General features: G+C 43.4%; 2 protein-coding genes across 2 annotated transcripts in view; both read right to left on the bottom strand.

Annotated features, from left to right (window-relative positions):
- LOC134612277 (splicing factor Cactin-like) overlaps positions 1 to 22,931 on the bottom strand; it is a 67,765-nt gene extending 44,834 nt beyond the window's left edge. Inside the window, exon 1 of the mRNA XM_063456617.1 lies at positions 22,803 to 22,931. The gene's annotated coding sequence lies outside the window, so the exon portion shown is untranslated. The remainder of the gene's footprint in view (positions 1 to 22,802) is intronic.
- On the bottom strand, positions 7,073 to 13,450 carry LOC134610364 (splicing factor Cactin-like). The gene is made up of 3 exons (XM_063453317.1): positions 13,411 to 13,450; positions 12,581 to 12,864; positions 7,073 to 7,877 (listed from the first exon to the last, which is right to left on the bottom strand). Exons 2-3 carry the CDS (start codon positions 12,741 to 12,743, stop codon positions 7,387 to 7,389), a joined length of 654 nt encoding a protein of 217 aa, XP_063309387.1. The 5' UTR covers positions 12,744 to 12,864; positions 13,411 to 13,450; the 3' UTR covers positions 7,073 to 7,386.
- Positions 22,932 to 27,887: the final 4,956 nt, after the last annotated feature.

Raw genomic sequence — 27,887 nt, 5'->3', positions numbered from 1 at the left:
AATAATTTAATAAAGCTGTGGACTAATTATTTCCAACAGTATAACCTGTGTCCGTGTTTTAATGGGGGTTTGGGTAAGGTTAGCGCATATGCCGGCAAATCCGACTGTGCGCCTGTCAAGAATTTCCAGCAACACGTTGCTTATGAAAAGATTTAGACAGAATAGTGTTGTATTGCATGGGTCCAACTACAAAATGTTGTTGTCCACCACCTTTTCTTTTCTTTTCTTTTTTGTCAATCACTTTTTTAAGGTAAAGTAGTAAAGGTACAAATTAAGTTTTTCAATTGTCAGATACATCATACCTCATTTTTTGTGCTACATTAAGAAGATTGATATAATAAGGAGTTACAACATTGCAATTCGAAATGCTATAAGCATCATACAGTATGCTTCCTAAAATCTGCCTAGAGTAGTGTTATCTGTAATATATGGAGGGTCTCCTACTCCTGATAGATTAACTATAGTGAGGAATCACTAAGAGAACATTTGCTAGGCTAGCAGGCATCCTAGACTATCTAGGGAACAAAAATAGATTAGAGGCAATTAGAAATTCCCAAGCTATGGGTACCAAAACCCCACCACCTTAAAACATTTGTCTGCCCTCCACTGCTGTTGGTTATTCCCCACTCTTCTGTGTCCATACCTGCTTCCCATAGATTATATTGCCCTCTGCACTACAGTTAAGAGACAAAATATAGTTCATGCACATCCTAAGTACAGCTCTCCCCATTTTAAGCCCTTATTGTACGTAACTAAACCCTGTTGGTGCACCCCTAATTTCCACATACCTAATAAATTCTCTCCAGTATCTAGCATACCATTGATGTATTTTTACTGTCCTATGGCCTGCCAGGTCTTTATACCTTTCTTTCATGATACTTGCCCCAATCCATCCTGCTGGCGTTCCTGTTCGCTGGCCATGTGCCATTACTGCATGGCGCAGGAACGTGATGGCGACCATTGGGGAACTGGCTGCATCTATTTTAAATCCTCTCATCATTGCCGTGAAGTCCTGCTGTGGATTTTGTGCCCGAGACTGTGTTTGTGATTATAATTGTTTGTTCTCGGTAATCTTTGGCCTGTTTTGACTTTGTTAATTTCACCATTTGAAGGAGCTGTAATATGCTCTGTTCTCTCTGTCTATACTGTCTCAGGTTTGCGTATTGGGTTATGCTTGTATTTTTCATGCAAGAAGTTAAACATACCCCTTGTCAACATGTATGTGAAAGTCATGTGTGACTTCATGTGCCATACATGTGTGTATTGAGGTAACACATATGTTTGAATAGTGACCATCTACACGGAGCAATTTACTTGAGATATTTTAACAAGTTCGGGCCATTTCAGCACTGACCATAGGCTACAAGCAAATCTTTTTTTAGTTGTCACCTATCAGCCTAGACAGAGATCTTGTTCAGGGGTGCCCATTAGGTACATCCCCAAGTGTTTTAAAACTACTACTCCCATGATGCTTTGTCATACTAAAGGCATGCACATCATCTTAGGAGTTGTAGATCTACAACATCTGGGGATCTACCTTTCGGGCACCCCTGATCAAGTTGCTCTAATGTAAAATACATACATTAGACTGATGTGATAAAATACCTATAAATAAATTTGCCCTAGCTGGGTTTGTAGAAGACTTTAAAATGCTATCTCCATCCAAATGCCCATCTGGAACTCTTTGGGAATAGCCCCGAGTCTATGGGATAAGAACTAAGCAATGTATTAATGTTCTCTTTCTTAAACTAAAATAGTGGTTTTCAAGTATGTGCACCAACCATTATCCCAATACCATATAACCCTACAGTAGTGGCAATAGGGAGTACTGAAGCAATTACGACCAATCATTAATTTCGGCATGATTATTCTATCAGAGCACTGACATTGTGCATCACTAATCAGTGACTGATTTCAGGAAACAGATTAACATTCGATAGCCTAATTCACTTTTTTTAAGCATTAAATTAGAATTAAAAACAAGGCGGACATTACAGTAGAAGGATCATAACAAATTTACTAGCGGGAACAATTCCATTGTCTCCATGAAACCAGACTAAAAGCATAGATAATCATCGATTGTTCCATCAGATAATAACTGCTTGTCACATAATTTGTGTTTCTACACTAAATCTAACTCTTGTTTTATTTTCAGGATTTTTTTTAACTTAGGTCTCACATGTCAATAGCAGAAAAAAAACAGTAATTATTGAAAAAAAAATCAAAAAAAATCTGTGAGACATACATCTAGTTCAACATTCCACACTCCCCCCAAAATAAGGGAAAACACCTCAATGTAGTTCTTTTTACCCCTAGATCAACATGGTAATATTGCAATGGATGACCATGTTTTCTCTTGTCGTGTTAATGAACGTGTCAAGAGATGATTGTGTTGACATTGTATGTATTTGTATAATCAATCACATCCACCTAAGGAAATGTATTGTCTCGTTTAAACTTCTCCAACCTCTCCAGCCTTGCTTAATACTTAAAATAGTTAGTTCCCTTTACTTAAAGGGAACATCTGGGCACAATAACAACTTCACTGTAATAAATTATGGTGCCAGAAGGTCCCTACCATGAAGGCTTCAACTATTAATGTTGAATTTAAGCCATTTTGTGAAGGGAACTACTGATTGGCTTAAGACTTAAAGTATCAGCTAATAAAAAGAGCCACCCCCCGGCCGAGGCGCCTCTCTGGCGCTTGTACAAGATTCATGGGAATGTACGGTTGACCAAACCACCTCTTCAGTAGGTGGCAACACTTGAGAGTTCATACATGGACTTGGACTCTGATTTGTTATCTGATCTAGCTTTGGACCTTCTATGCAATCTGTGCTCCCCCTTGCTACCCAACCAATATTCCGTGCTCCTAATGAGCCCATGCTGCTGACAGGAGTAACAGCGTATTACTACTATTTGACCTGACAGGGCAGACTTGGAGTATTCCTTGAGCCACAGGTACTACGAGAGTTATAGCGTGGGCAATTAGTCTTAATGTGTTCTGGTTAATTACAAGTGTTGCAAGTGAGTAATGCACTTCTCCCTAGAGCTGACAGGAACCTGCCCTGAAAGGTTGGTGTAGGTTGGGACCCAATGGGATCATGGTGGGTAGAGGTGTCTAATCTTGTAGTCAGGGTGATGGCTGTACGGTGTGTGTACCTTTCCTTGTGTCCACATACTTGCGCACTAAGCAGCTTCTTCTTCCACAAGGGGACATTTCAGGAGGAAAATGTACATAAAACTGCACCATAAGTATTACTTGTAATACCTCTTCCACTATGGTAACCTGGCACACTTTCCACCAGTTTGACTACTAAATCCATTCTTCGTGGAGTCCTGTTCCCTTTTCTGCAGGTCATTAAATCTCTGTCAGTAGGCCTCAGGTGTCATAGCATACCGGTCTAATAAATATTCCTTTGCTACAGAATAGTCCATGATACACTTGTCTGGCATTACCCTGTAAGCTTTTGAGCCTCTTCCCCATCAGCTAGTCCCCAGTACCCAGTCCTTTTCCTTGGAGGATGCTTTGCCTCTCAAAATCTTTCAAATAACCATCAATGTTGTCTTCCATTTCCAAGAAGATTTTGAAGTAATTGTGAAGGAGTTTCTTCCTCTGTTTCTCAATGTCATTATGTGGGTGCCATGCCCCTTGACGTAGCTCAAGTTCCTTTTCTACCATTCAAAATTACTCTTGCTTTATTTATTTTCCTGGAGAATTTTAGTGGCCACTGCGGACAAATGAACTCCAAAATGATTTAATAGTGAGACAAGATGGAGGCAGGCACTCAGGTCCAGGGATGGAGGTAAATACAGTGGTTTGAATTTCTACATAGAATTTGTAGAAATCTATGGATTTTTTTTATTTCATGTCATTTATTTCTTCTAACAGTAAGGAATCATTTTATATTACAAATGATAATAGTTCTCTTTTAATATAATTATCTGACATAAGATAACATCAAATAAAGTCAAGGATCACATCAAGTCTGATGTAGTAAAAGACTCTCAGAGATGGGCAGAGATGTGCATTTGGCACTTTAGAGTAGCAATCATTTTTTGTTGGTCTAATGCAAACAGTTCCCAAGTAAATTAATACTTGGCTCGGGTCTCGCTGCTAAAACTCATCCTGCAAATATGTGCTGGAGAACTGCAAATGTTTTCAGCTCTGTATTGTGCTGGAGTCAATGTTTATTGAATAGTTTAGTGGCTGTTGTTGGCAAAAGCGAATCCTAAATAAGGTACAAGGAGTTCAGAATTAACATAACTCTGGCTGTGTTTATTAACAACTTCTTTTGCGAAACAGGTTATGGCGACAGTCTATGCTGAGCCCTCGATTCATCACAGTTTCTCAAAGCAATTGTGTCAAAGAAATGTATTTGGTTCAAAGGCTCCAGAGCCTGTCAAATGTGACATTTATACAATTCTGTACAAATACTGTACAATGTCAAAAGTAAGAATCATTTTGAAACAGTTTGCCAATAAGGAGTTACTGAGACACATGGAGGGCTGGGGAGTTACTGAGACACATGGAGGGGATGGGTGAGTTACTGAGACACTTGGGGGTTTACTGAGACTCATGAAGGGGCTGGGGAGGATTACTGAGACACATGGAGGGCTGCGCGGTTACTGAGACACATTGATTGGCTTGGGGAAGTCAATGAAACACATGGAGGGGCTGGGGGTTATAGAGACACATGGAAGGGCTGGGGGGTTTAATGAGACACATGGAGGGGCTTGGGAATGGTTAATTGGGCACATGGAGGACCTGGGGGCTAATGAGACACATAGAGAGGCACACAGAGTTCTGGGTTGGGGGACAAATGGAGACAGAGGAACTGGTGGGATGACAACAATGAGACACACAGAAGGGCTGGGGGTGAAGAGAGAAACAAAGTGTGTGGGGGGAGAAAGAGACCCACAAAGGGGTTGGGTGATAGGGAGGTGCAATGGGACAAATAGACAGAAGAGCTAGGGAGATGGTGGCTGGGGAGGACAAAGACACGCAGAGGGGCTGGGAGGGACAAAGAGACCCACACACAGAGGGGCTGGGTAGCACAAAGAGACACACAGAGAGCCTGGGAAGAGAAAGAGACACTCAAAGGGGCTTGGTGGAAGAGACAGAGGGGCTAAGGAAGGTGTGGGGGGGGGGGGAGGAAGTCACACAAAGTGGCTGGGAGAAGAAAGACACACAAAGTTGGCCATTTTTGTTAATTTGAAGTGGGGGCGCACAAGTAGCTGGTCTTGCCAATGGCACAAAATAGTCTTGAACCGGCCTTGTGTTTGTCTGTGCATCTGCATGTGTGTCAGTGTATCTGTGTGCCTGTATATCTACATGTGTGTCAGTGTGTATATCTGTATCTATGTGAGTGTCATTGTTAGTGTGTGTCTGTATCTTTGTGTAATGGTTTGGATCTGTGTGTCTGTACATCTGTATGTGTTTCAGTATGTGTATCTGGGCATCTGCTTCAGTGTTTGTTTTTGTGTCAGTGTTTCTATATTTGTATATGCACATGTCAGTGTGTCGATCTGTGTGTCAGTGTGTATCTGCACTGTGAGAAGCAGGGGAAGCCTGGAGAATCAGGGGACCTGGGACAGAGGAGAAGCAGAGGGAGATCGAACAGAGAAACATGTATACATTTGAAATAACAGCAACTAGAGTAATAACAAACATGTCGCTAATTTGAGGGGTACAATTTATAGAAATGTGCTGACAAGGGGTACTCAAGCAAAAAAAAGTTTGGGAACCACTGCTCTAGGAGATAGCACACATGGTCCAATAATTGTAGTTTTCGATCAATTACTTTAGCTTGAAGATCATTAGGAGAAGAGATATAGAAACACTCTCATAGTTTAGAATTGCACTCACAAATCACTCATTAAAAGTGTGATGGTATGTGTGTTATTACGTCTTTTGTAAGTTACCATGGAACTTTGTTACCACAGCAGAGAACCTTCATTTGATATCTGGATTGAGAAGCTTTTAACAGAGGACAACACGCAATTGCATTTCCACTAATTTACTCAAGGGACTGGGAGTTATTGTTCCAATAGTACTCACCAGGTACATTGTAGTGTTTGCTGTTTTGGACCTCTACCTGCCCTTCCTATGCACTATTTCCAGACCAGCGGACTGGAGCAGTAATGGTACCAGGGCTGCCCCAAAAATAGATCCTTAGATGTTTTAAAACGCCAGCTTCCATGAAGCTTTGTCTTTCAAAAAGGAATGCAAAGCATCAAGGGAGTTGTAATTCTAACTGTGGATCTACTTTTTGGGCATCGCTGCCCTAAACAGTTTACTAATGGTTTGACAACTTACCTGGCATCCACTTCCTCCCATTAGCTCTCCCTCAGAATCCTGCTGTACAGAGCCACCTCATTGGTTGAAAGTACTGGTAAGTGGATCACAGTCAGACAATGAGTTAAGCCCTGCAGGCAGGATTATCTCAATACAGAAAGCGTCTGGCACTCAGGGAGAAGTCAGCGGGCACCCAGTAGACCCCAGATAAGTTGTTGAAACCATCTGCAAATGTTTTAACTCCTAATGGGGGGCAGGGTACCAACACTGCAGTGGTTATGGTGCTTTGAGTGTTTGATTAACAAACATAATGTAACAATATATGTACCAGGGAAGTATAGGAGGCTAAAATTTAACAATGGCTTACTAAACATTTCCTAGAAATATGTTCACTAATGGACAAGTCTGTAAGAACTATCCAGAAATCCCCTTTGCTTCTCCTTCCACAAATCACTGGCATGAGCTAAATGTTAATTGTTTATATTTGGACATCATCCTTCGAAATGTTTTCTTTTTTACTATGCTAAATCTAATTAATTTTCTTCTTTTTAACATTTAACTACCACTTCTCTAGAAATTATACCATTCAATAAATTATTAAAAATCACATAACTCAGGTTAACCATTCTCCCCCCCCACCCCCATGTGATGCTCTATAATTAAATTACAGTTAGTGGGCACGTGACAAACAAAATCTGGATATAAAACGGTGTAATAGGTGAGGGACGTGCACATGAGCTGAGTGTAAACAATAGAGCTAAGGATTCTGGGCAATATCTCAATAGAGACTAATTCAGGTGCCAATACGGTTACAAGAAGTTGCAAAAAGGTTGTGTTTGGATAATTTCCATTTAACCCCATGGCTAACAATAAACAAAAAAAAATTTTATTTGTACAAAAGTATTACAATCTCACCCACCAGTGAGGGCACCCAGGATATTTGGCAAAAACATTTATTATGGTCTTGGGTGGAATTTCTAAAAAGTCTTGGTTTGTTTCCATATTTTTTATTTAACACTAAAACTCCAAATTTGATTTTTGTTGCTATACAAAAACAGGAAAGAAATGGTCTAATTTCAGGTCATGGCTCATCTTCTGTATCTGTAGCGCTTAAAGTGGAACCACAGCTGGAAAATACCATTAGAGAACTGACAACGGAAGCCGTGTCGGTGAGAATACTCCCACTCGCGATTGACAATCTTGAAAGCAATGTCTTCATAAGGAGGCCCAGCATGGAAACGTAATATAGCAAAGTCCTTGTTGTCATGGCAAGCCTCCAAGAAATATTCCGGAGTAGATCGTTTGTCAATCAAGTCTGGATAAAATATGTTGAATTTGTAGCCCTGGACAATTTTGGGGGGAGGATTGTCAAAGTCATAATGCGTTTGGTTGTATTTGTTCCACTCAAAGCCTGTATGGACACGATTGAAGAAACAAGGTTTTCGAGGCCTATATTTGTCCGCCCATAGGTAAGCTTTGCTTGTGACTGGGATCTCCACACTGAACTGGGCCTCATCACCATCCATACCTTCTTTCGCTTTCCTGATAAAGATGTCTTCAGGGCTCTCACTGGCATCACCTGGGGAGAACAAAGAAAAAAATATCAGTACTTCCTTCTGTAATTTAATATATGCTATGCAGTACAAATATAAACACAAAGCAGCATCCCACAAAATGTATTTCACTTCTTACTCACACAGTCTTTCAAATCATTATATCATTCAAAGTGATTAAATGACTTTGAGCAGTTAAGTTTGTAATTTACAGATCATTAAGAAAAACACAAGCTTGAAACTTTATTTTTCTAAATGATTAGAGGATCACAAACTATTATAGTTACTTTAACTTTTCCATTATCTACATTTATTTCTACTACTATGTACAGCTTAACAGCTGCCCTCCAAATGGCCAGCAATTTAGAACATTATCAGAAACCTCTCCTTCAATCCAACCCAGTTTGCCCACCACCACAAATGCTGGGTCATTTTCCCTAGGTGATCATTGAGAGTGGGATAATCCAAGCTGTCCATTTACTCTACGTCTCAATGCCTATTAGCTTCTTGTCTCAACTCCTCAATGCCTTATCCAGCTGCCGAATCAGGTTTGGCTGCCAATATCCATCCTCTACCGTAAAAATGTTATACGCAAATATTATATTATAGGAGAATAATATAAATTGAACATCTCAAGACGGGTCAGAGAGCGCTCTAGGAGTGAGACATCCACTAAATTTAGGGCAGGCATGGACATGTATATCCTGGGGCTTCACAGAAATGTAAGGTCCCCAAATGTAGGTATTTTATTTACCCTAGTTGATTAGGCTATAGATTTAAACTTTGATAAACCCCAGAGAATTTTTTAACTATACATTTATTAAACCTCCAATGTAGGAGGACATGAATATTAAACTGCATCATTCAAAACAAAATGATCTCGTCAAATGTAATCATATAATTGCACTAAAGGCTACTTTGTTTGGAGTAAATAAAGTTGTCTGGTGAAGAGTAACTCTTTAAAGTGCTTTCTCCTGCCTGAGCACTATCCATGTGCTCGAGTTTCACTACTTTAGATTGTTCCTCAAAGTTCAGGTAACACCTGCAAACATTCTTCATAAGGTCTTTGGAAAAACCCTATACCATGTCTATGGTTTCAGCGCAATGCTGCCATCTAATGGACAGAATACAGCATGCAAACAGCTTATTGGTCACTGCTGAAAAGCAGCAAATAGTTTTGAAGTATTTCTTTATAAAAACTGGAGAAATATTTGAGTTTTGTTTTTACTCTGAGCACAGGGTTCTTTCCTGTAAATCTACAGCTGAATAATGCAATAACAATAATAAAAGACAGAAATAGTAATTGTACTTAGCACTCATTCTACTGTAAAGAAATAATACATTAAAATATGCATGTTCATTTTAATGCATGCTCAATTCTTATAGAAAAGTAATTAAATGAGATTTCCAGTTGTGGATCAAGAGAAATTGCAACAGCAATTAAAGGAACACTTTAGCTTAACCCCTTCAGGACCGGACTGTTCTGGCCATGTTCTACGTTAAGGACCAGAGCTGTTTTAACACTTTTGTGGTGTTTGTGTTAAGCTGTAATTTTCCCCTGGGGGTTGGGAGGGAGAGGGGACCTGCAGTGCCAGGAAAACGGATTGTTTTCCTGGCACTGGAGTGTCCCCTTAACTACTAAAGCTAATGAAAGAAACTGCTAAATAGATTCAAAGTTTTGTCCTGAGTAAAAAAAAAAAAAAAAAAACACCCGGTGTTTACATGCTTTTTTTTGCAAGTTATTGGGCTATAAGCACAAGTAGGAAATTGCTGTTTCAAAATATATATTTTTAAAATTTATCAATAGTGACATTGTAACACTTATCGGTCATAAATCTCTAAATCACACCTCACATGTACATATATTTTTTATTTTATTTTTTAAAGTAGACAACCCATGGTATCCATATGGGGTATGTTTTCTTGTAGCCACTTAGTCACAAACACTGGCCAAAGTTAGCATTTATATTTGTGTGTTTAAAATGCAAAAAAACGGGGGGCGGGGCCGGACCGCCGAGCTGGACGGTCGCAAGAGAGTTCAGCTCCTGCAACCCATTCCTAATCAAGCATAAAAAACAAAGAAAACAACCTGAAAACGGACCGACAGCGTGGGTCTTCGATGCCACAGAGACACCGGATCCAGGGAGAGGCTGGCTCCATGAGCTTCAGTCCCCAGGAGGTGAGGCCACCGACGACAGAGTTGGGGCCTAAACCAGCAGTGAGAGGGGCAGACTGCCACTGCCCCACTATCCTGCCCATGGGCTGGTTGGGGTGATCCCGGCCCACACCCGGGGGCTGTGCAGCCGGACCCCAGAGACACCAACATTCTGATTGAAGGCCCGAGCACGACACCCAAGATGGCGGTGACCATGTGCGCTAAAACCGGCAGAGGGGATGTCCCTTCCACAACAACCAGAGTAACCAGCGGGGTACCGAAACACGGGTCTAAGGAGCTAGAAGAGTCCTTGCCTAGCTGAATCCCCCAAGCAACTCCACAAGCGACTACTCACCTATCCACTCCATGAGCCATGACACTGGCAAGCGGAGCCGGAGACCTAGCAGGACCCACAATGACTGCCGTGCTCGTAGATAGCCACACCACGCACTGTCTACCTCTGCCAAAGATAACCAACCCCGAAGCGGAGCATGGTGTCCTTACAGTGGGGCTGATCACAAGCTCACCCCACATGCATCCTGCAAAACGGCGACCCCGTGGAGAGCGTAACAAAGCTGCCCAGCAACTTGTAAAAATGCAAAAAACTATTATGAACGCTAACTCTGGCCAGTATTTGTGACTACTAAAAAAGACTGAACATATTTCAATACTCCCATTTGCAATACCTTGGGTTGTCTTCTTTTGCAAATGGTATGCCATAATGGGTGTAATCATTATTCCTGGGCTACCATATGCTCTCAAAGGTAACATAACCAACCTGGCAACTTTCAATGTAAAAAAATGTGACCCTTATATCTGACCCTGTAACTTTCAAAAACACTATAAAACCTGTATATGAGGGGTACTGTTATACTCAGGAGACTTCACTGGACACAAACAGTAAAACGTATCACAACAATATCAGTTTGGCTGTGAAAAAATGCAAAAAAATGCACTTTCACAGACAATAAAAACAGTAAAACAGTACCCCCATGTACAGGTTTTAGGGTGTCTTGGAACGTTACAGGGTTAAATACAGTGCTAGCAAATTAAATTCTCTGGACTTTTGGCCTTGGTTGTCAGGCAGGTCCCTCAAATTGCAATCAATAAAATTACTTAATTATGTAAAATATTACATAAATATACACGTAAAATTTAAATTGCCTGTCAGTTCAAGCAGTCCCCCTGCAGGCAGATACACGGAAGTCTATTGCAGCCATGTGACTGCTCCGTTCGAGATCACATGGCTGCGGGGGGCCTAATTCGCCGAGGGTGGACTGCCTGGGCTGTCAGGCAGCCCCCCCAGACCGGGAGCAATGCCGATCGCCGGCGGGGGAACGGCAGCGATCGAGTAAGTAATTATTACCGTTATGACAGTTCAGGACCATATTAGTCCTAAAGGGGATTTTTCCGATGACGGTCCTGAACCGTCAGCAGTCCTTAGGGGGATAAAGGAAGACTATAGGGTCAGGAATACAAACATGTTTTCCTAACCCTATAGTTTTAAATCCACCATTTGGGTGGCTTGCCCCCCCCCTTAACCCCTTTTAGAAGGGCCGCATGGGTCCCGGCATTGGCCCCGCACCGATCCGCCTCCTTGGTGACATCATCAGCATTGCCGCTTTTTTTCCCCATAGGGAAAGCATTTGATTGGCGGAAATCAGAAGGAGATGGGGCCAAATGCCATTTTGGCCAATCAGCATTTCCTGATAGAGATGCATCTATAGGAGGAAAATTCAGCGTCCCCATGCAGAGCGTGGAGACACTGAACAACAGTGTTGCCTACTTTGCAGCACTGCCCCAGGAAGCATCTCCAGTGGCCATGTGAGGAGTGGCCACTTGGAGGTGTCCCTAGGGGGAAAAGTAAACACTGAAAAGGCAGTGTTTGCATGAAAATGCCTTAAGGAAACGATTATACTCACCAGAACAACTACATGTCATGTGTCCTTAAGGGGTTAAGGGATCACTATAGTGTTTGTATTCCTAAATCTAAAGTTGTTTTAGCACTTATAGTATCCCTCTAAGAGCCAAGCTGGATTCACAACATCTCAGAATGTATCAGAGTTCTAATACTGTTTGTTTGAACCATTAAAGGGGCACTAGAACTATTTCATAGCATTAAATTGGTTATCATGTTGGTCTCCTCTGAACGGCCATTCCATTCAGTGTTAAACTATGTTCATGATGTTTAGTACTGAACGAGGGTCACTGGCCGCCACAGCCTGACCCCTAATGGAATTGTGGCCAAGACAGATTACGCACTTCCTTCTAGACACACCAATTCATACCAGCAATGGGGACTGTGATAGGCTAAGAGCTGCCATCTGTCACTCTCAGCCAGTCACTTCTGCTCAGGCTTCGGCTTACTCATCAGCCCTAACAGCACACAGTATGATGGACTTCCGGAAACAGAAGGACAGTGGCAGGAAACTCCAGACACTATAACCACTTTAATGAGACGAGGCAGTTACAGTGTCCCTTTAAAGCATTGATTAAGTCATGGCAAAATTTTACATTTAATAGCACGTAACAACAACATATAAATAAATGTTGTTACATTCAATTAGTAAATACCTGTGACTTGTAGTTGTTGCCTGCAGAGCACCAGTCTTTGTTGGTCCTCTTCAAAGTCTACTACATGAGCATCAAAAGGCAGCTCCTGGTTACTCAGCAGCTTGGGGCTGTATTTTCCAGCATCATAATCATTGAGGCTCTGCTGGATTAGGTCTTCTTCCATGAGTACAGACTCCCCACCTTCACCCTTGCCATCACCTTCTTGGGCACTGCTAGAATCCTCTGGGGCATTGGCTGCAGAGGATGAGCCAGGTTGCTCTGAGACAGAATCTCCCTGGTCTGGCCTTGGAAGACAAGAAATGTTTACTGTATATGAGATAGTCAATTACAAATGTTATATTTTCAGTGTTAGAACAAACCAGTTAACACACACACATATACATAGATACACACACACACACATATATATATATTTATTATTTGTGCTCGGTTACTATCGTATAGTGAAATACCTTGTGATTGGAATTAAGTCGGTGTGGTGTGCCGGAACCGACGTAGGGGGTAGGCCTGTAAAAGAGGGTCTCCCCGAATGAATTGTATAAGAGGGAGAGGTGGGTGGGGTGAACAGCGTGCGTACGGCAAGGTAGGAAGGGGGGGGTGGGGGGGGAGTAGCGTTTATATAGGAACGCTAACTCCTCCCACAAATACAGGCCTTACGGCCTTAAACTTGTGGTCCGTTAATATCGTATAGTGAAATACCTTGTGATTGGAATTAAGTCGGTGTGGTGTGCCGGAACCGAAGTAGGGGGTAGGCCTGTAAAAGAGGGCAAAAGGAAATGCAAGAAAACACACTTATTGCACTATAATTATATAAAATCAGTTTGCCTTACTTCTTATCCGTTAGGAATGTTCTGTTTTATAATGGGGAAGAGAGGCTCGCTTTCCACACCCTGCTCTTGCTTCAGTTTGAAGAGTTTCTGACGCAAGACGTCCTGGTGTCTCTCTCGAAGCCTAAAAATCAACGAAAAAGATAAATAAATATGAATCAGTCTGCCAATTTTACTGCATACTTAACAAGCCATACAACGTGTCTTTGTGGAGTCCCATCACGCAAAATGTTCTTTACCTAGCTCTGGCCATGTAAGCCCTAAGCTGCTGCAGGAGACTCTCCCAATACCCAATATCCAGGTTCGGTCCTCCTTTTCTAATCTTGCTTTCGATTCCTTGAAAAATCACCTGAAGCTGGTTGTATGTCTTTCCTTTAAATACAGCCTGTACATCGGTGGTGACAGAGGCATTTACCCCTTCTCGTCTTTCACCTATGCAAACGAAGGTAGGTGGTCTACGTGATCTCACAGGAATCTACGTATACACTGATTGAAGAGGGCTTTACCAGAACTTGCAGTGTAAGTAAAATCTGGGTTACACAGCACTAGGGTGCAATTGGAAACTGGGTTAAATTAGGGTTAGATTTAGCAACTGACTACGATTCATTACACTTACAGTTACAGTAATATTAATGGGTAAGATTAAGATTTTGGGGTAGGCTTATTGAATCATTAATCAGACATGTATAACCATAATCTAGGGGTAGGCAATCCAGGCGCTCAATGTGTTTTGGACATCTCCCCTGCTGCTTTGCCAGCTTAATGGCCATAAGAGCATTATGGGAGATGTAGTCAACAATATTTGGAGTGCCAAAGGTTGCCTACATCTGCACCCTAGCCTTAAATTGTGTACCTCCTGGTGCTGCAGAGCAACCTCTAAACCTCTGTGTGCTTTAACTCACCTTGCAGCACCTCACTTAGCAGCCATCTTTGGCTGATACCTTGGGCATTCTGAAAGATTGGGGTGACCGATTTCTATGGGTGACAAATCTAAGAACAACAGATTAGCTGATATAGCTGCAAAAAGCCATAGGAACAGGATGGTAAATGAATCTGTGCAGAAGGTGGAACAGCAGCTGGTCACAAACCACTAAGTGCCAAAAAAAATAATAAATTAACAAATACAATCATAAAATAAAATAAAAACAAAAAGTCTTCAGAATACTCATTATAAAGACTTTTTGTTTTAATTTAATTTTATGATTGTATTTGTTAATTTATTATTATTTTAAATAAAATAAAAACAAAAAGTCTTTAGAATACTCAATTGAGTATTCTGAAGACTTTTTGTTCTTATTTATTTTATCTTATGATTGTATTTGTTTATTTATTATTTCTGGCACTTAGTGGTTTGTGACCAGCTGCTGTTCCACCTTCTGCACAGATTCATTTACCATCCTGTTCCACTTGCTAGTGGAGATCTGCTTGCTGATTGCTACCTGAATGTAAGTGCAATCAGTGCAATAAAAATTGTTTTACATTTTAACAGTACTTTTCTATGTATATATTTTTATCCTTTTGAGGATTTCCACTTGAAGAGTTCCCTGTATACAGATACCCCTAAGGGGAGATGAGCGCAGACCATCTGTACTTCTTGTAAGTTCTCTACCTCGTGGGCGCTGTTTCCACTTGCCATTACATACTTCACTATATATAATTTATTATCCTTTAGATTTGTTCCAGATCACGTCCTGTTATACACGTTGTATCTTTACTTGCACCTGTTATATTGTATGTGCTATCCCACCTTTTGAGCTCCTTTGGCTTTTTGCAGCTATATCAGCTAATCTGTTGTTCTTTTATACATTTCATTTTGAGTGAGTGAGGAACACTCTTGGTGATAGCACATCTTCACTTCTTAGGTCACGTCAGGGGCGTACCTAGAGCATTGGGCACCCGGGGCGGGTCCTATTTTTGGCACCCCCCTGCCCCCCCCTCAAATTTAAATATAAAAACAACCAATTTTTTTATGTATTTAGCACTGAGCAGTGTTTGTGTGTTTGAATGTATGCATGTTTTTGTATGGAGTATGAGTGAGTGAATGTAGCGGTGTGTTTGTATGTAGTGTTGGCGTTTGAATGCAAGCATGCATTTGTGTGTTGTGTGGTATTTGAATGCAGTGGTATGGTTATATATAATGGTGGGGTGTGTATGTAGTGTTGACGTTGAAATGCATGAGTGTATTTGTGTGTAGTGTTGGCAAGATTTTTAGATGTCTGCACATATACACATACACGGACATACACACATGCAGATACACATACACACAAACACAGTCACACACAGATACACATTGACACACATGCAGACATCGTGGCGACTCTAGGAACAATATATATGGGGGGGGGGGGGCACATAAGATACCACAGTCAAAACAGGAGGGGGAGGGGGAGCAGTAAAACTTCTCACTAGGGGATGGGGTAATATGCTGCCATTGGCTGTCTGATGCCAGCATGCTGTGTTCTGCATGCTGGCATCTGACTACACATTTGCATATTATTCACATTAGCCACCCAGATTTCTTGTTGTGGGCTGGCTGACACCTCTTAATTTCAATCTTTGTTTAGCAGATAACTCCTATTTGCTATCCTTTGTGGGATTGCCATATTTAAGGACACCAAATAAGGTGCTATCTGCTAAACAGCACCCTCATTTAGTATCTTTAAATATGGAAATCTCACATACGGGCACTAATTCAGGGATTGATCTACTAAACAGCTAAAGGATAAAAAATGCCCTTTTCTTATTTTCAGTTGTTTAGCAGATAAACCCCTTATTTGTTGTGGGATTGCAATATTTAAGGACAGGAAATAAGGGAGCTATCTACTAAACACATACACAGAGATACACACAATCACACATAATCACAGATTTACACAAACACAATCACTGACCCACAATCACATACACACACACAAATATTACATACATACACACATTTAATCATTAAGAGGTCCACCCTGCCTCCCTACCTTGCCAGGGGCGTATTTGCCGCGAGGCAAACAAGGCATTTGCCTTGGGCGGCATTTTCCAGGGGGCGGCAAAAAAAGCCGCCCCCAAACGCCCAGGGCAAATGCCTTGTTAGCCTTGCGGCTAACAGACATCCTGGGCTGGTGGCTGGGCGGGCGGACGGGCGGCTGGCGAGGGAGCACTTCCTCTGAGCTGTCTGCTCAGCTCCCTCGTGCGCCGCAGAGTGAGGCTGGGAGCCGGAATATGACGTCATATTCCGGCTCCGCCTCCCAGCCTCACTCTGCGGCGCGCGAGGGAGCTGAGCAGACAGCTCAGAGGAAGTGCTCCCTCGCCAGCCGCCCGCCCAGCAACCAGCCCAGCAGCCCGACCGGCAGCCCCACTAGACCCCAGGGAGAGAGAGAACCCCCCCAGCATTCCCAAAGGTAAGGAGGCTGGGGGGGTAAATTAAAAAAAAAATGAGTTAATGTGAGTGAGTGTGTCTGTTAGTGTGTGTCTGTTAGTGAGTGTGTCTGTTAGTGTGTGTGTGTGTGTCTGTTAGTGTGTGTGAGTGTGTCTGACTGTGTGTGTGAGTGTGTCTGTTAGTGTGTGTGAGTGTGTCTGTTAGTGTGTGTGTGTGTGTCTGTTAGTGAGTGTGAGAGTGTGTGTGTGTGAGTGTGTCTGACTGTGTGTGTCTGTTAGTGTGTCTGACTGTGTGTGTCTGTTAGTGTGTGTCTGTTTGTGAGTGTGTCTGTTTGTCTGTTAGAGTGTGTGTGTGTGAGAGTGTGTCTGTTAGAGTGTGTGTGTGTGTCTGACTGTGTGTGTCTGTTAGTGTGTGTATGTCAGTGTGTGTGAGTGTGTCTGTTAGTGAGTGTGTGAGTGTGTCTGTTAGCAGCTAACAGACACACTCACACACTCACTAACAGACACTCACACACACTGACATACACACACTAACAGACACACACTAACAGACACACACTAACAGACACACACACTAACAGACACACTCACTAACAGACACACTCACTAACAGACACACTCACTAACAGACACACTCACACACAGACACACTCATACACTCACACACACACACACACTGACAGATACGCATCCATTAGCTAACAGTTAGCTAATGGATGCGTATCTGTCAGTGTGTGTGTATTTAGAAGGCGGGGGAAGGGTTGGGCGGGGGGGGGTGGGGGTGGGGGGGGCGGAGGGGGTGGGGGTGAGGGGGGCGCCTGAGTTTTGTCCTGCCTAGGGCAGCACAAAACCAGGATACACCCCTGTACCTTGCTCTAGAAGGGCTGGAGTGGATCCTCAGTCCCTGGTGGTCAGTGGTTGCTGCTGGGATCTCTGTGCTCTTTCTGCACAGTTCCATCGCACGCCCTGTAATGATGCCGAGGCCGCGATGACATCATATCCTGGCTGCCGGCTCACTGCAGGGCGAAGACCGTCAGACACAGTCACTCACACACAGTTACAGGCAGACAGTCAAACACGCAGGCAATCACACAGGCAGACAGTCACACATACACACACAGATTCACAGACAGTCACACCCACAATCACAGGCAGACAGTCACACATACACACAACACAGTCACAGGCAGTCACTCACACACACACACACACACACAGTCACAGACAGTCACTCACACACACACGCACACACACACACACACACAGTCACAGACAGTCACTCACACACACACGCACACACACACACAGTCACAGACAGTCACTCACACACGCACGCACACACACACACAATCACAGGCAGACAGTCACACACAGTCACACAGACAATCACAGTCAGACAGTCACACACACAGTGGCACACACACACACACAGTCACAGACAGTCACACACACAATCAGAGGCAGACAATCACACAGGCAGACAGTCACACATACACACAACATAATCACAGACAGTCACACACACACAATCAAAGACGGTCACAATTAGGGATCGACCGATATTGATTTTTTAGAGCCGATACCGATACTGATAAGCTGTGAACTTTCATGCCGATAGCCGATAACTTGCCGATATTCTGTACATTTACCATTTTGAAAAAATAAACTCTTTCTAACGGTAAATGCACAAAATATACATGCCACATGTAGTGGATGAAGTGTATTTAGACAGGGGAGCTGTGTGTGTAGTGGATGCAGTGTGTATTTGTGTAGTGTGTATATATAGTGTATGCAGAGTGTATAGTGAATGCAGTGAGTGTTTGTGTAGTGTGTGTGTATGTGTATATATATATATATATATATATATATATATAGTGAATGCAGAGTGTGTATAGTGAATGCAGAGTGTGTGTTTGTGTCGTGTGTGTATAGTGAATGCAGAGTGTGTGTTTGTGTAGTGTGTGTATAGTGAATGCAGAGTGTGTGTTTGTGTAGTGTGTGTATAGTGAATGCAGAGTGTGTGTTTGTGTAGTGTGTATGTATGTAATGCAGTTTGTGTGTGTTTGTGTAGTGTGTGTGTGTGTTTGTGTAGTGTGTGTGTATGTAATGCAGTGTGTGTGTTTGTGTAGTGTGTATGTATGTAATGCAGTGTGTGTGTGTTTGTGTAGTGTGTATGTATGTAATGCAGTGTGTGTGTGTGTTTGTGTAGTGTGTATGTATGTAATACAGTGTGTGTGTGTTTGTGTAGTGTGTATGTATGTCATGCAGTGTGTGTGTGTGTTTGTGTAGTGTGTATGTATGTCATGCAGTGAGTGTGTGTGTGTGTGTGTTTGTGTAGTGATGTAATTTGTGTAAAATGGAGGGGGGGATTTTTTATGTTTATTATATTTTTTTTTAATATTTAAATTGTATTGTTTTTGTTTCTTTTAGTCCCCCCCCCCACCTGCTTCTTACCAGGGAGGGGGGGATACAGTATTCCCTGGTGGTCCGGTGGCTTGTTAAGTACTGTGGGGCGGCTGGCAGCAAGCGCTGACTTACCCTCCCAGCAGCTCCTCCAGCTCCCCAGTGTAAATCTCGCGTCCCTTAGTGCCGCGTGGAGCGTTGCCATGGTAACCCGTGGCAACGCTCTGCAGCCGCGGGTCTCGCGAGATTTAGACATGGAGCTGCTGGGAGGGTAAGTCAGCGCTTGCTGCCGGCCCCCCCAGGATCGCCGGGCTTGTAATGAGCCTGGCGGTCCTAGGAGGTATTATCGGCAATATCGGTAGCTATATTGGCCGATACCGATATTGCCGAAAATAACGAATATCGGCCGATTATATCGGTAAAACCGATAATCGGTCGATCCCTAGTCACAATCACAGTTACACACTCACACACAGTCAAAGACAGTCACAATCACAGTTACACACTCACACACAGTCAAAGACAGTCACAATCACAATTACACACTCACACACAGTCAAAGACAGTCACAATCACAGTTACACACAGCACACACAGTCAAAGACAGTCACAATCACAGTTACACACAGCACACACAGTCAAAAACAGTCACAATCACAGTTACACACAGCACACACACTCTCTCACTTACTGTAAGCTTGGGCTGGAGTCAGGGGCGTATTAGCCGCGAGGCAAACAAGGCATTTGCCTTGGGTGGCATTTTCCAGGGGGCGGCAAAAAACGCCGCCCCCAAATGCCCCAGGCAAATGTCTTGTTAGCCTTGCGGCTAACAGACATGCTGGGCTGGTTGCTGGGCGGCCGGCGAGGGAGCTCTTCCCCTGAGCTCTCTGCTCAGCTCCCTCGCGCGCCGCCCGCAGAGTGAGACTGGGAGCCGGAATATGACGTCATATTCCGGCTCCGCCTCCCAGCCTCACTCTGCGGGCGGCGCGCGAGGGAGCTGAGCAGAGAGCTCAGGGGAAGAGCTCCCTCGCCGGCCGCCCAGCCTGCCCGCCAGTGCCGTCCTGCAGCCACTGGATTGGAGAACCCCCCCACCCCCAGCATTCCCAAAGGTAGGGGGGGGGGGAGTAAATAAAAAAAAAAATGTGTTAATGTGAGTGTGTGTGTCTCTGACTGTGTGTGTCTGATAGTGTGTGTGTCTGTTAGTGTGTGTGTGTGTGTGTGTGTGTTAGTGTGTGTGTGTGTGTGTGTGTGTGTCTGTTAGTGTGTGTGTGTCTGTTAGTGTGTGTGTCTGACTGTGTGTGTCTGACTGTGTGTCCGACAGTGTGTGTCTGTTAGTGTGTGTGTGTCCGACTGTGTGTGTGTGTTAGTGTGTGTGTCTCACTGTGTGTGTCTGTTAGTGTGTGTGTCAGACTGTGTGTGTTTGTTAGTGTGTGTGTCTCACTGTGTGTGTCTGTTAGTGTGTGTGTGTCCGACTGTGTGTGTTTGTTAGTGTGTGTGTCTGACTGTGTGTGTTTGTTAGTGTGTGTGTGTGTGTGTCAGACTGTGTGTGTTTGTTAGTGTGTGTGTCTCACTGTGTGTGTCTGTTAGTGTGTGTGTGTCCGACTGTGTGTGTTTGTTAGTGTGTGTGTTTGTTAGTGTGTGTGTGTGTGTCCGACTGTGTGTGTTTGTTAGTGTGTGTGTCCGACTGTGTGTGTTTGTTGGTGTGTGTGTCTCACTGTGTGTGTCTGTTGGTGTGTGTGTCCGACTGTGTGTGTTTGTTAGTGTGTGTGTGTGTGTCCGACTGTGTGTGTCCGACTGTGTGTGTCCGACTGTGTGTGTCCGACTGTGTGTGTCTGTTAGCTAGTGTATGCGTATCTGTCAGTGAATGTGTGTGTATTTAGAAGGCGGGGCAGGGGGGAAGGGTTGGGTGGGGGTGGCGCGCGTGCGCGCGGGGGGGGGTGTCTGAGTTTTGTCCTGCCTAGGGCAGCACAAAACCAAGATACACCACTGGCTGGAGTAGGAGTGGATCCAGTCCCTCCTGTGCTGTAGTTGGGGAAGCAGGGACTCCTTCCTGCTTCCCCTCTGTGTGATCAGTAAGCCAAGCATCCGGCTTGGCTCCGCCCCCACGGCCGTTTTAGCTCCGCCCCCAAATCTCTGTGCAGGTTTCCTGCTTCCAGCCCCTGCGTGTGAGCTGTGTCGGCTGCCCGGCGCCCCTGCTGCTACGGCACCCGGTGCAGCCACACAGCTCACAGAATAGCAAGCCTGGTCAGCCCTGGTGGCACCCACCTGCCTGATGGCACCCGGGGCGGACCGCCCCCCCCTTAGTACGCCACTGGGTCACGTTATAGTACATTTTTTGTACAAATCTAAGAGCAACACCAGTTTAGAGAAGAAACCCCAGAGATTAATTTGAAAGCCCACATCGAGCAAATAACAGCTACCGTAGAGGATGCATAGTAACATGACTCTTTAGCTTCCCTATTGACTGATGTGTCATAAAACGTCTAAAAATAAGAAAACCTTGCAGTTAAAATGTTACTTGAAACTACTACAGATGTAAAACAGCTGCTAAACACATCTAATTTTACATTTATATATCTGTGATCCTAATAACAGAGCAGTATGATCACACATGCATACCAGACATATACCATAGCATATGCATATCTCAAATGTGGCATCCAATGAGTTAAAACACTGTAAGGATACAGCGTTAAACAAACAGGGTTATTTACTATACTGAGAATTTAAAGTGAATTTCAAATTTAAGGTAAAATTTCTATTTGGCTAGTCTTACCTTTTAACTTTTAAATTCAACAGCACTGTGTCCTATTTCCAGAATTCAATCACAAGTAGTATGGAATGTGAGCTTGAAATAATGTTCGAGAAGCATAATTTGACTTTTAAGTACAAAATAAGAACAGAAAGGAAAGATGTCACACTGAACTTATTATATGTACAATGGATGTGTCCAGCTACATCTTAATGTAGGACCAGATGGTCCTCCGTATACCCCAGTTACATTCATACCTGCACTTTTGAATATATTTTTTTACGTAAAACAAAAAGTTAAAAAAAAAAAAACACATTGAAGTTTGCCTAGTAAATTTAAACATATGTTCTTTATGATTTAACATTAAATTAATATGGACTTTTTATAAGACGCAAACCCTAATGTCCAGTCCCGGGACTAAAAGATTAGCTCTTCTAACTAATTTCAAGAACACAAAGTTAGAAATGTCTCCGGAGATTTTACAGAAGAAACTAAAACGAGTGATATGCAGCCTCAATAAGAAAAAAAAAAAAAAAATAACTATATTTGTCTGTTTCTCCTGCAGTTTTGATAGTTATACCATTAAACCAGCTATGAACTAATAATTTTACCAATTACCAGAACAATGGCATTTCTTTTCCTATACAGTATACAAGGATTTAAAAGAAATTAGGGGGTTAAGAATTTATAGCAAGCATAAAGGGGCAAACAAAACAGTTGTGTCTACAAACCATATGTTCTAAAATGATCAATTTGTCTAAGAGTTTTATTATTCCTCCATGCTCCATTTCAGTAAACTTGGGTTCCCTCTTCGAAAACATCTATTCGATGATAAAGAAGAAACAATATAAAGGTTAGAAGTTGAACTTACTTGCTTTTTTGCACGATCCTGTTCTGCAGGAAGCCGCACGGTTTCGTTATGAGATGAATCCTTAACTATTTGAAACAGCTGGTTGTCTGTCTGTGTGATCTGTACGGATGTGTGTGTGTGTGTCCGTTCTAGTGGAGCGTAAGGGGATTTGTGCTCTTAGTTCTTTCTTCTATTCATAGAATGAAGAAATATTATTCAGATCCGCCATTCTAAACGTTCCAATTACCTCTGTCCTTCCTACCCCAGAGGGCAGATTAAGCACTAATGCTCAAATCTATGCACTCTTGCAGAAGAATTATCATTACTTAATATTTTGACATCATTTTGCTATTTTTTTTCTTTTTTATTAATTCTTCATACCATTATGTCTTTTGTGAAAGAATGTAATACTGGCTAGCCCTGAAGCAAAAAGTGTTTATAATTGAGTGAAACGTGCCTTACATGGGTGCAAATATCTGTTTAGAGTGCATTTGTGTACACAACTTGTCTACCTCAGCTTGCTAATGTTTTCATTAGTTTACAGATTGAGCTACTTCGAGCTGAGCCAAATTTGCATTTAAGATGAACGGTCGTTCTTGCTTTTTCAGCACAACTTTAATGACATTTGTTTAGTCTTTATTTTTTCAGAACAATGATTATATTAATTGGTTTTAAGTGGGATCCAACATTTTTCAGAGTTGTGTTTTGGAATTAGCTGCGTAGGCTGCGTTGGGGTTTATTTACCAAACAGCAAATTATATTGAATTAAAAAGCAAATTGTAAAATTTAGGCTGTAAATTGTAGCTATACGTAAGTTGGAAATTTTTGAAGACTAGCAATCCTTTCAATTCAAAGCATGAATAAACTCAATAGAAAATGTAACACAGTTATGAGCAGAGAGATGAGGCAAGAATAATTAATTTATCTCATCTAATTCAACCTAGCACAAGATTCTTAATGATACTGCCGTATTCCTTTTAATTAAAGGAGCACACCAATATTATATATATATGTATATATATATATATATATATATATATATTATTTTTTAACAATTTAGTAGATATACCCCAATTAAACATGCATGCATTTAATTATGTTTTTTAGTTAGGGTATAACTAAAACAGCTATCAAATGCTGTGGATTTCTTGTCTGAAGCCTTTGCATGCCCTCCCCTTTTAATCCCGCCCAGACTTTCTGTGTCTGTCCAATCACAGACTTCCCAATGCAGCTCAAGGAGAAGTCTTTGCAAGGCAAGTGCTCTTCAAAGTGTCCCTTTGAGGTCCTAGCATATTCTATTCATGTTATTGTTTTTGCTGATAAAATATTGCTTTATATTACTGAACCACCAAACCACCTTCTTAAAATGTTTATCATTAACAGTCAGTCACGGGTTTTGAAGCAAATCTTTCCATACCTGTAGCTCTGGGACTGTGTTTCCCATTAAGCGTGTCATACATGCTTACACTGGTACTACACTAGAGATCTGGTCACATAAAATATCCGGGAGTCTTCATCCCTAGAGACATAGGTGTGCGCACTGGGTGTGCCGGGCACACCCTAATCCCAGCGGCATGCCTCTGGATTGAGACCGGCAGGGGAGATCTCAGGATTTCCCCTGTCGGCTCATGCAGAGCCGGCGCTATCCGAGCGCCGGCTCTGCTCTAAGCCTCCCTTCACCGACCCACAGGCAGTGAGAGAGGCAGGAGAGGATCCGGGGAGCTCTAGCCAGCAGCTCCGCCGGGTTGCTCTCACGAGATCTGGCATTGCCACGGCAACGCTCAAATCTCGCGAGAGTGAACTCTAGCCCCGCAGGTTAGAGTTCACTCTCCACTGGACCACCAGGGAAGGCAGAAAGGATCCCCCTCCCTACATAAGGTAAGAAGGGAGGGGGGGATATTAACTGATCTGCCCCCACCTCCACCCCCACAAATCACCCAAACATACAGCACACCAACACATACAGCACACAGACAGCACCCACACACATACAGCACCCTCACACACATACAGCACCCACACACATACAGCACAGAGACAGCACCCACACAGCATCTACACACATACGGCACCCTCACACACATACAGCACCCAGTCACATACACCACTCAGACAGCACCCACACACATACAGCACTCTCACACACACACAGCACCCTCACACACAGCACACCCACACACATACAGCACCCTCACACACACAGCACCCACACACATACAGCACCCTCACACACACAGCACCCTCACACACACAGTACACTAACAGCACCCTCACAAACACACACCGCACCCTTACAAACACACAGCACCCTCACACACAGCACACTAACAGCACCCTCACACACACAGCACACTCACACACAAACAGTGCCCTCACACACAGAACACTAGCAGTACCCTCACAAACACACGACACCCACACACAGCACACAAACAGCACACACACAGCACCCTACCACAGCACACTAACAGAACCCTAAAAAACACACACACAGCACACTACCAGTACCCTCACACACAGTACACTAACAGCACCCTCACAAACACACACAAACACCCTCCCCACATAGCACACTACCAGCACCCTCACACACACATCACACTAACAGCACCCTCACACAACACACACACACACACAGCAGTGTATATATGTGTGTGTGTGTATATATATATATATATATATATATATATATATACATATACACGCGGCCTGTGTTTGTGCTTTATGGTGCACACCCTAATGCAATAGGCTGTGCACGCCTATGCCTAGAGACAGAACCACCTGAAACTAACTGTCTTTTGGCCCATTTGGGAAGGGCTTGTTTAAACAATTCCCAAAACTGTTATGGCCTCTTCACATGCTTCCTATATTACTTTCCATCAAACATATTTAATTCTATGTTCAATAAATTTCTATGTCAAGGTAAAAATCTGACGATAGCTTTCTCTTATGTGCAGCAAGCCAGGTTCAGCTTTAAAGCGGCACTGTCATCAGGGCCGCCATCAGGGGGTGACAACCGTGACAGTTGTCACGGGCCCGGCGGCCCTGGGGGGCCCGGACTGCTCTGGCAGTCCTGGGCCCCACTTTCCCTCTCTGCACACATAGATAGCGAATATCGCTATCTATGTGTGCAGCCCCGGGCCCCCGGCTTCCCTGTTACCGCAGAGGGGGCCCAGGCAGCACACAGCTTCTCTTCTTCTCGTTTCTGCCAATAACTCTCGCGAGACCCGGTTGCCATGGCAACGCTCCGCGGGTCTCGCGAGAGTTATTGGAGGAGAGAAGAGAAGAGGCTGTGTGCTGCCTGGGCCCCCTCTGCGGTGGGAAGCCGGGGGGCCCCACCATGCCACCGGACCACCAGGGATGGAATCTCCCCCCTCCCTAGACACAGGTAAGCAGGGAGGGGGGAGAAACAATTTTTTTTTTTTTTTAATTATGTTAAAATGCCCCCCCCCCTCCCCCACACCCCAGCACATTTACACACACACACTGCATACACTGACACAGCACACACACACACACACACACACACACACTGCATACACTGACACAACACACACACACACACACACACTGCATACACTGACACAACACACACACACACACACACTGCATACACTGACACAACACACACACACACACACACACTGCATACACTGACACAACACACACACACACTGCGTACACTGACACTGCATACACTGACACAACACACACACACTGCGTACACTGACACAACACACACACACACACACACACTGCCACAACACACACACACACACACACACACTGCCACAACACACACACACACACACACACACACACACACTGCATACACTGACACAACACACACACACACACACTGCATACACTGACACAACACACACACATACTGCATACACTGACACAACACACACACACTGCATACTCTGACACAACACACACACACACACACACACTGCATACACTGACACAACACACACACACTGCATACACTGACACAACACACACATGCATACACACTGCATACACTGACACAACACACACACACACACACTGCATACACTGACACAACACACACACACACACTGCATACACTGACACAACACACACACACACTGCATACACTGACACAACACACACACACACACACACACACACTGCATACACTGACAACACACACACACTACATACACTGACACAGCACACACACTGCATACACTGACACAACACACACACACTGCATACACTGACACAACACACACACACTACATACACTGACACAGCGCGCACACACTACATACACTGACACAACACACACACATTGCATACACTGACACAACACACACACACACACACATTGCATACACTGACACAACACACACACACTGCATACACTGACACAACACACACACACACACACTACATACACTGACACAGCACACACACTGCATACACTGACACAACACACACACACACTATATACAATAACACAACACACACACACTACATACACTAACACAACACACACACTCTGCATACACTGACACAACACATTCTGCATACACTAACACAACACACACTGCATACACTAACACAACACACACTCTGCATACACTGACACAAAACACTATGCATACACTGACACAAAACACTATGCATACACTGACACAAAACACTATGCATACACCAACACAACACACTCTGCATACACCAACACACTCTGCATACACCAACACAACACACTCTGCATACACTGACACAACACACTCTGCATACACTGACACAACACACACTGCATACACTGACACAACACACACTGCATACACTAATACAACACACACTGCATACACTAACACACACACTGCATACACTAACACAACATACATACTGCATACACTAACACAACATACATACTGCATACACTAACACAACAAACACACTGCATACACTAATACAATACACACACTGCATTCACTAATACAACATGCACTCTGCATACACTAACACACTCACTGCATCCACTATACTGACACACACTCTGCATTCGCTACACATTAACACACTCTACATTCACTACACTAACACACACTCTGCATCCGCTACACA

The sequence above is a fragment of the Pelobates fuscus genome, chromosome 5, assembly GCF_036172605.1.
Source record: "Pelobates fuscus isolate aPelFus1 chromosome 5, aPelFus1.pri, whole genome shotgun sequence".
Lineage (NCBI taxonomy): Eukaryota > Metazoa > Chordata > Amphibia > Anura > Pelobatidae > Pelobates > Pelobates fuscus.
The sequence above is the reverse complement of the archived record's forward strand: the minus strand, read 5'-3'. Positions and strand labels throughout refer to the sequence as shown.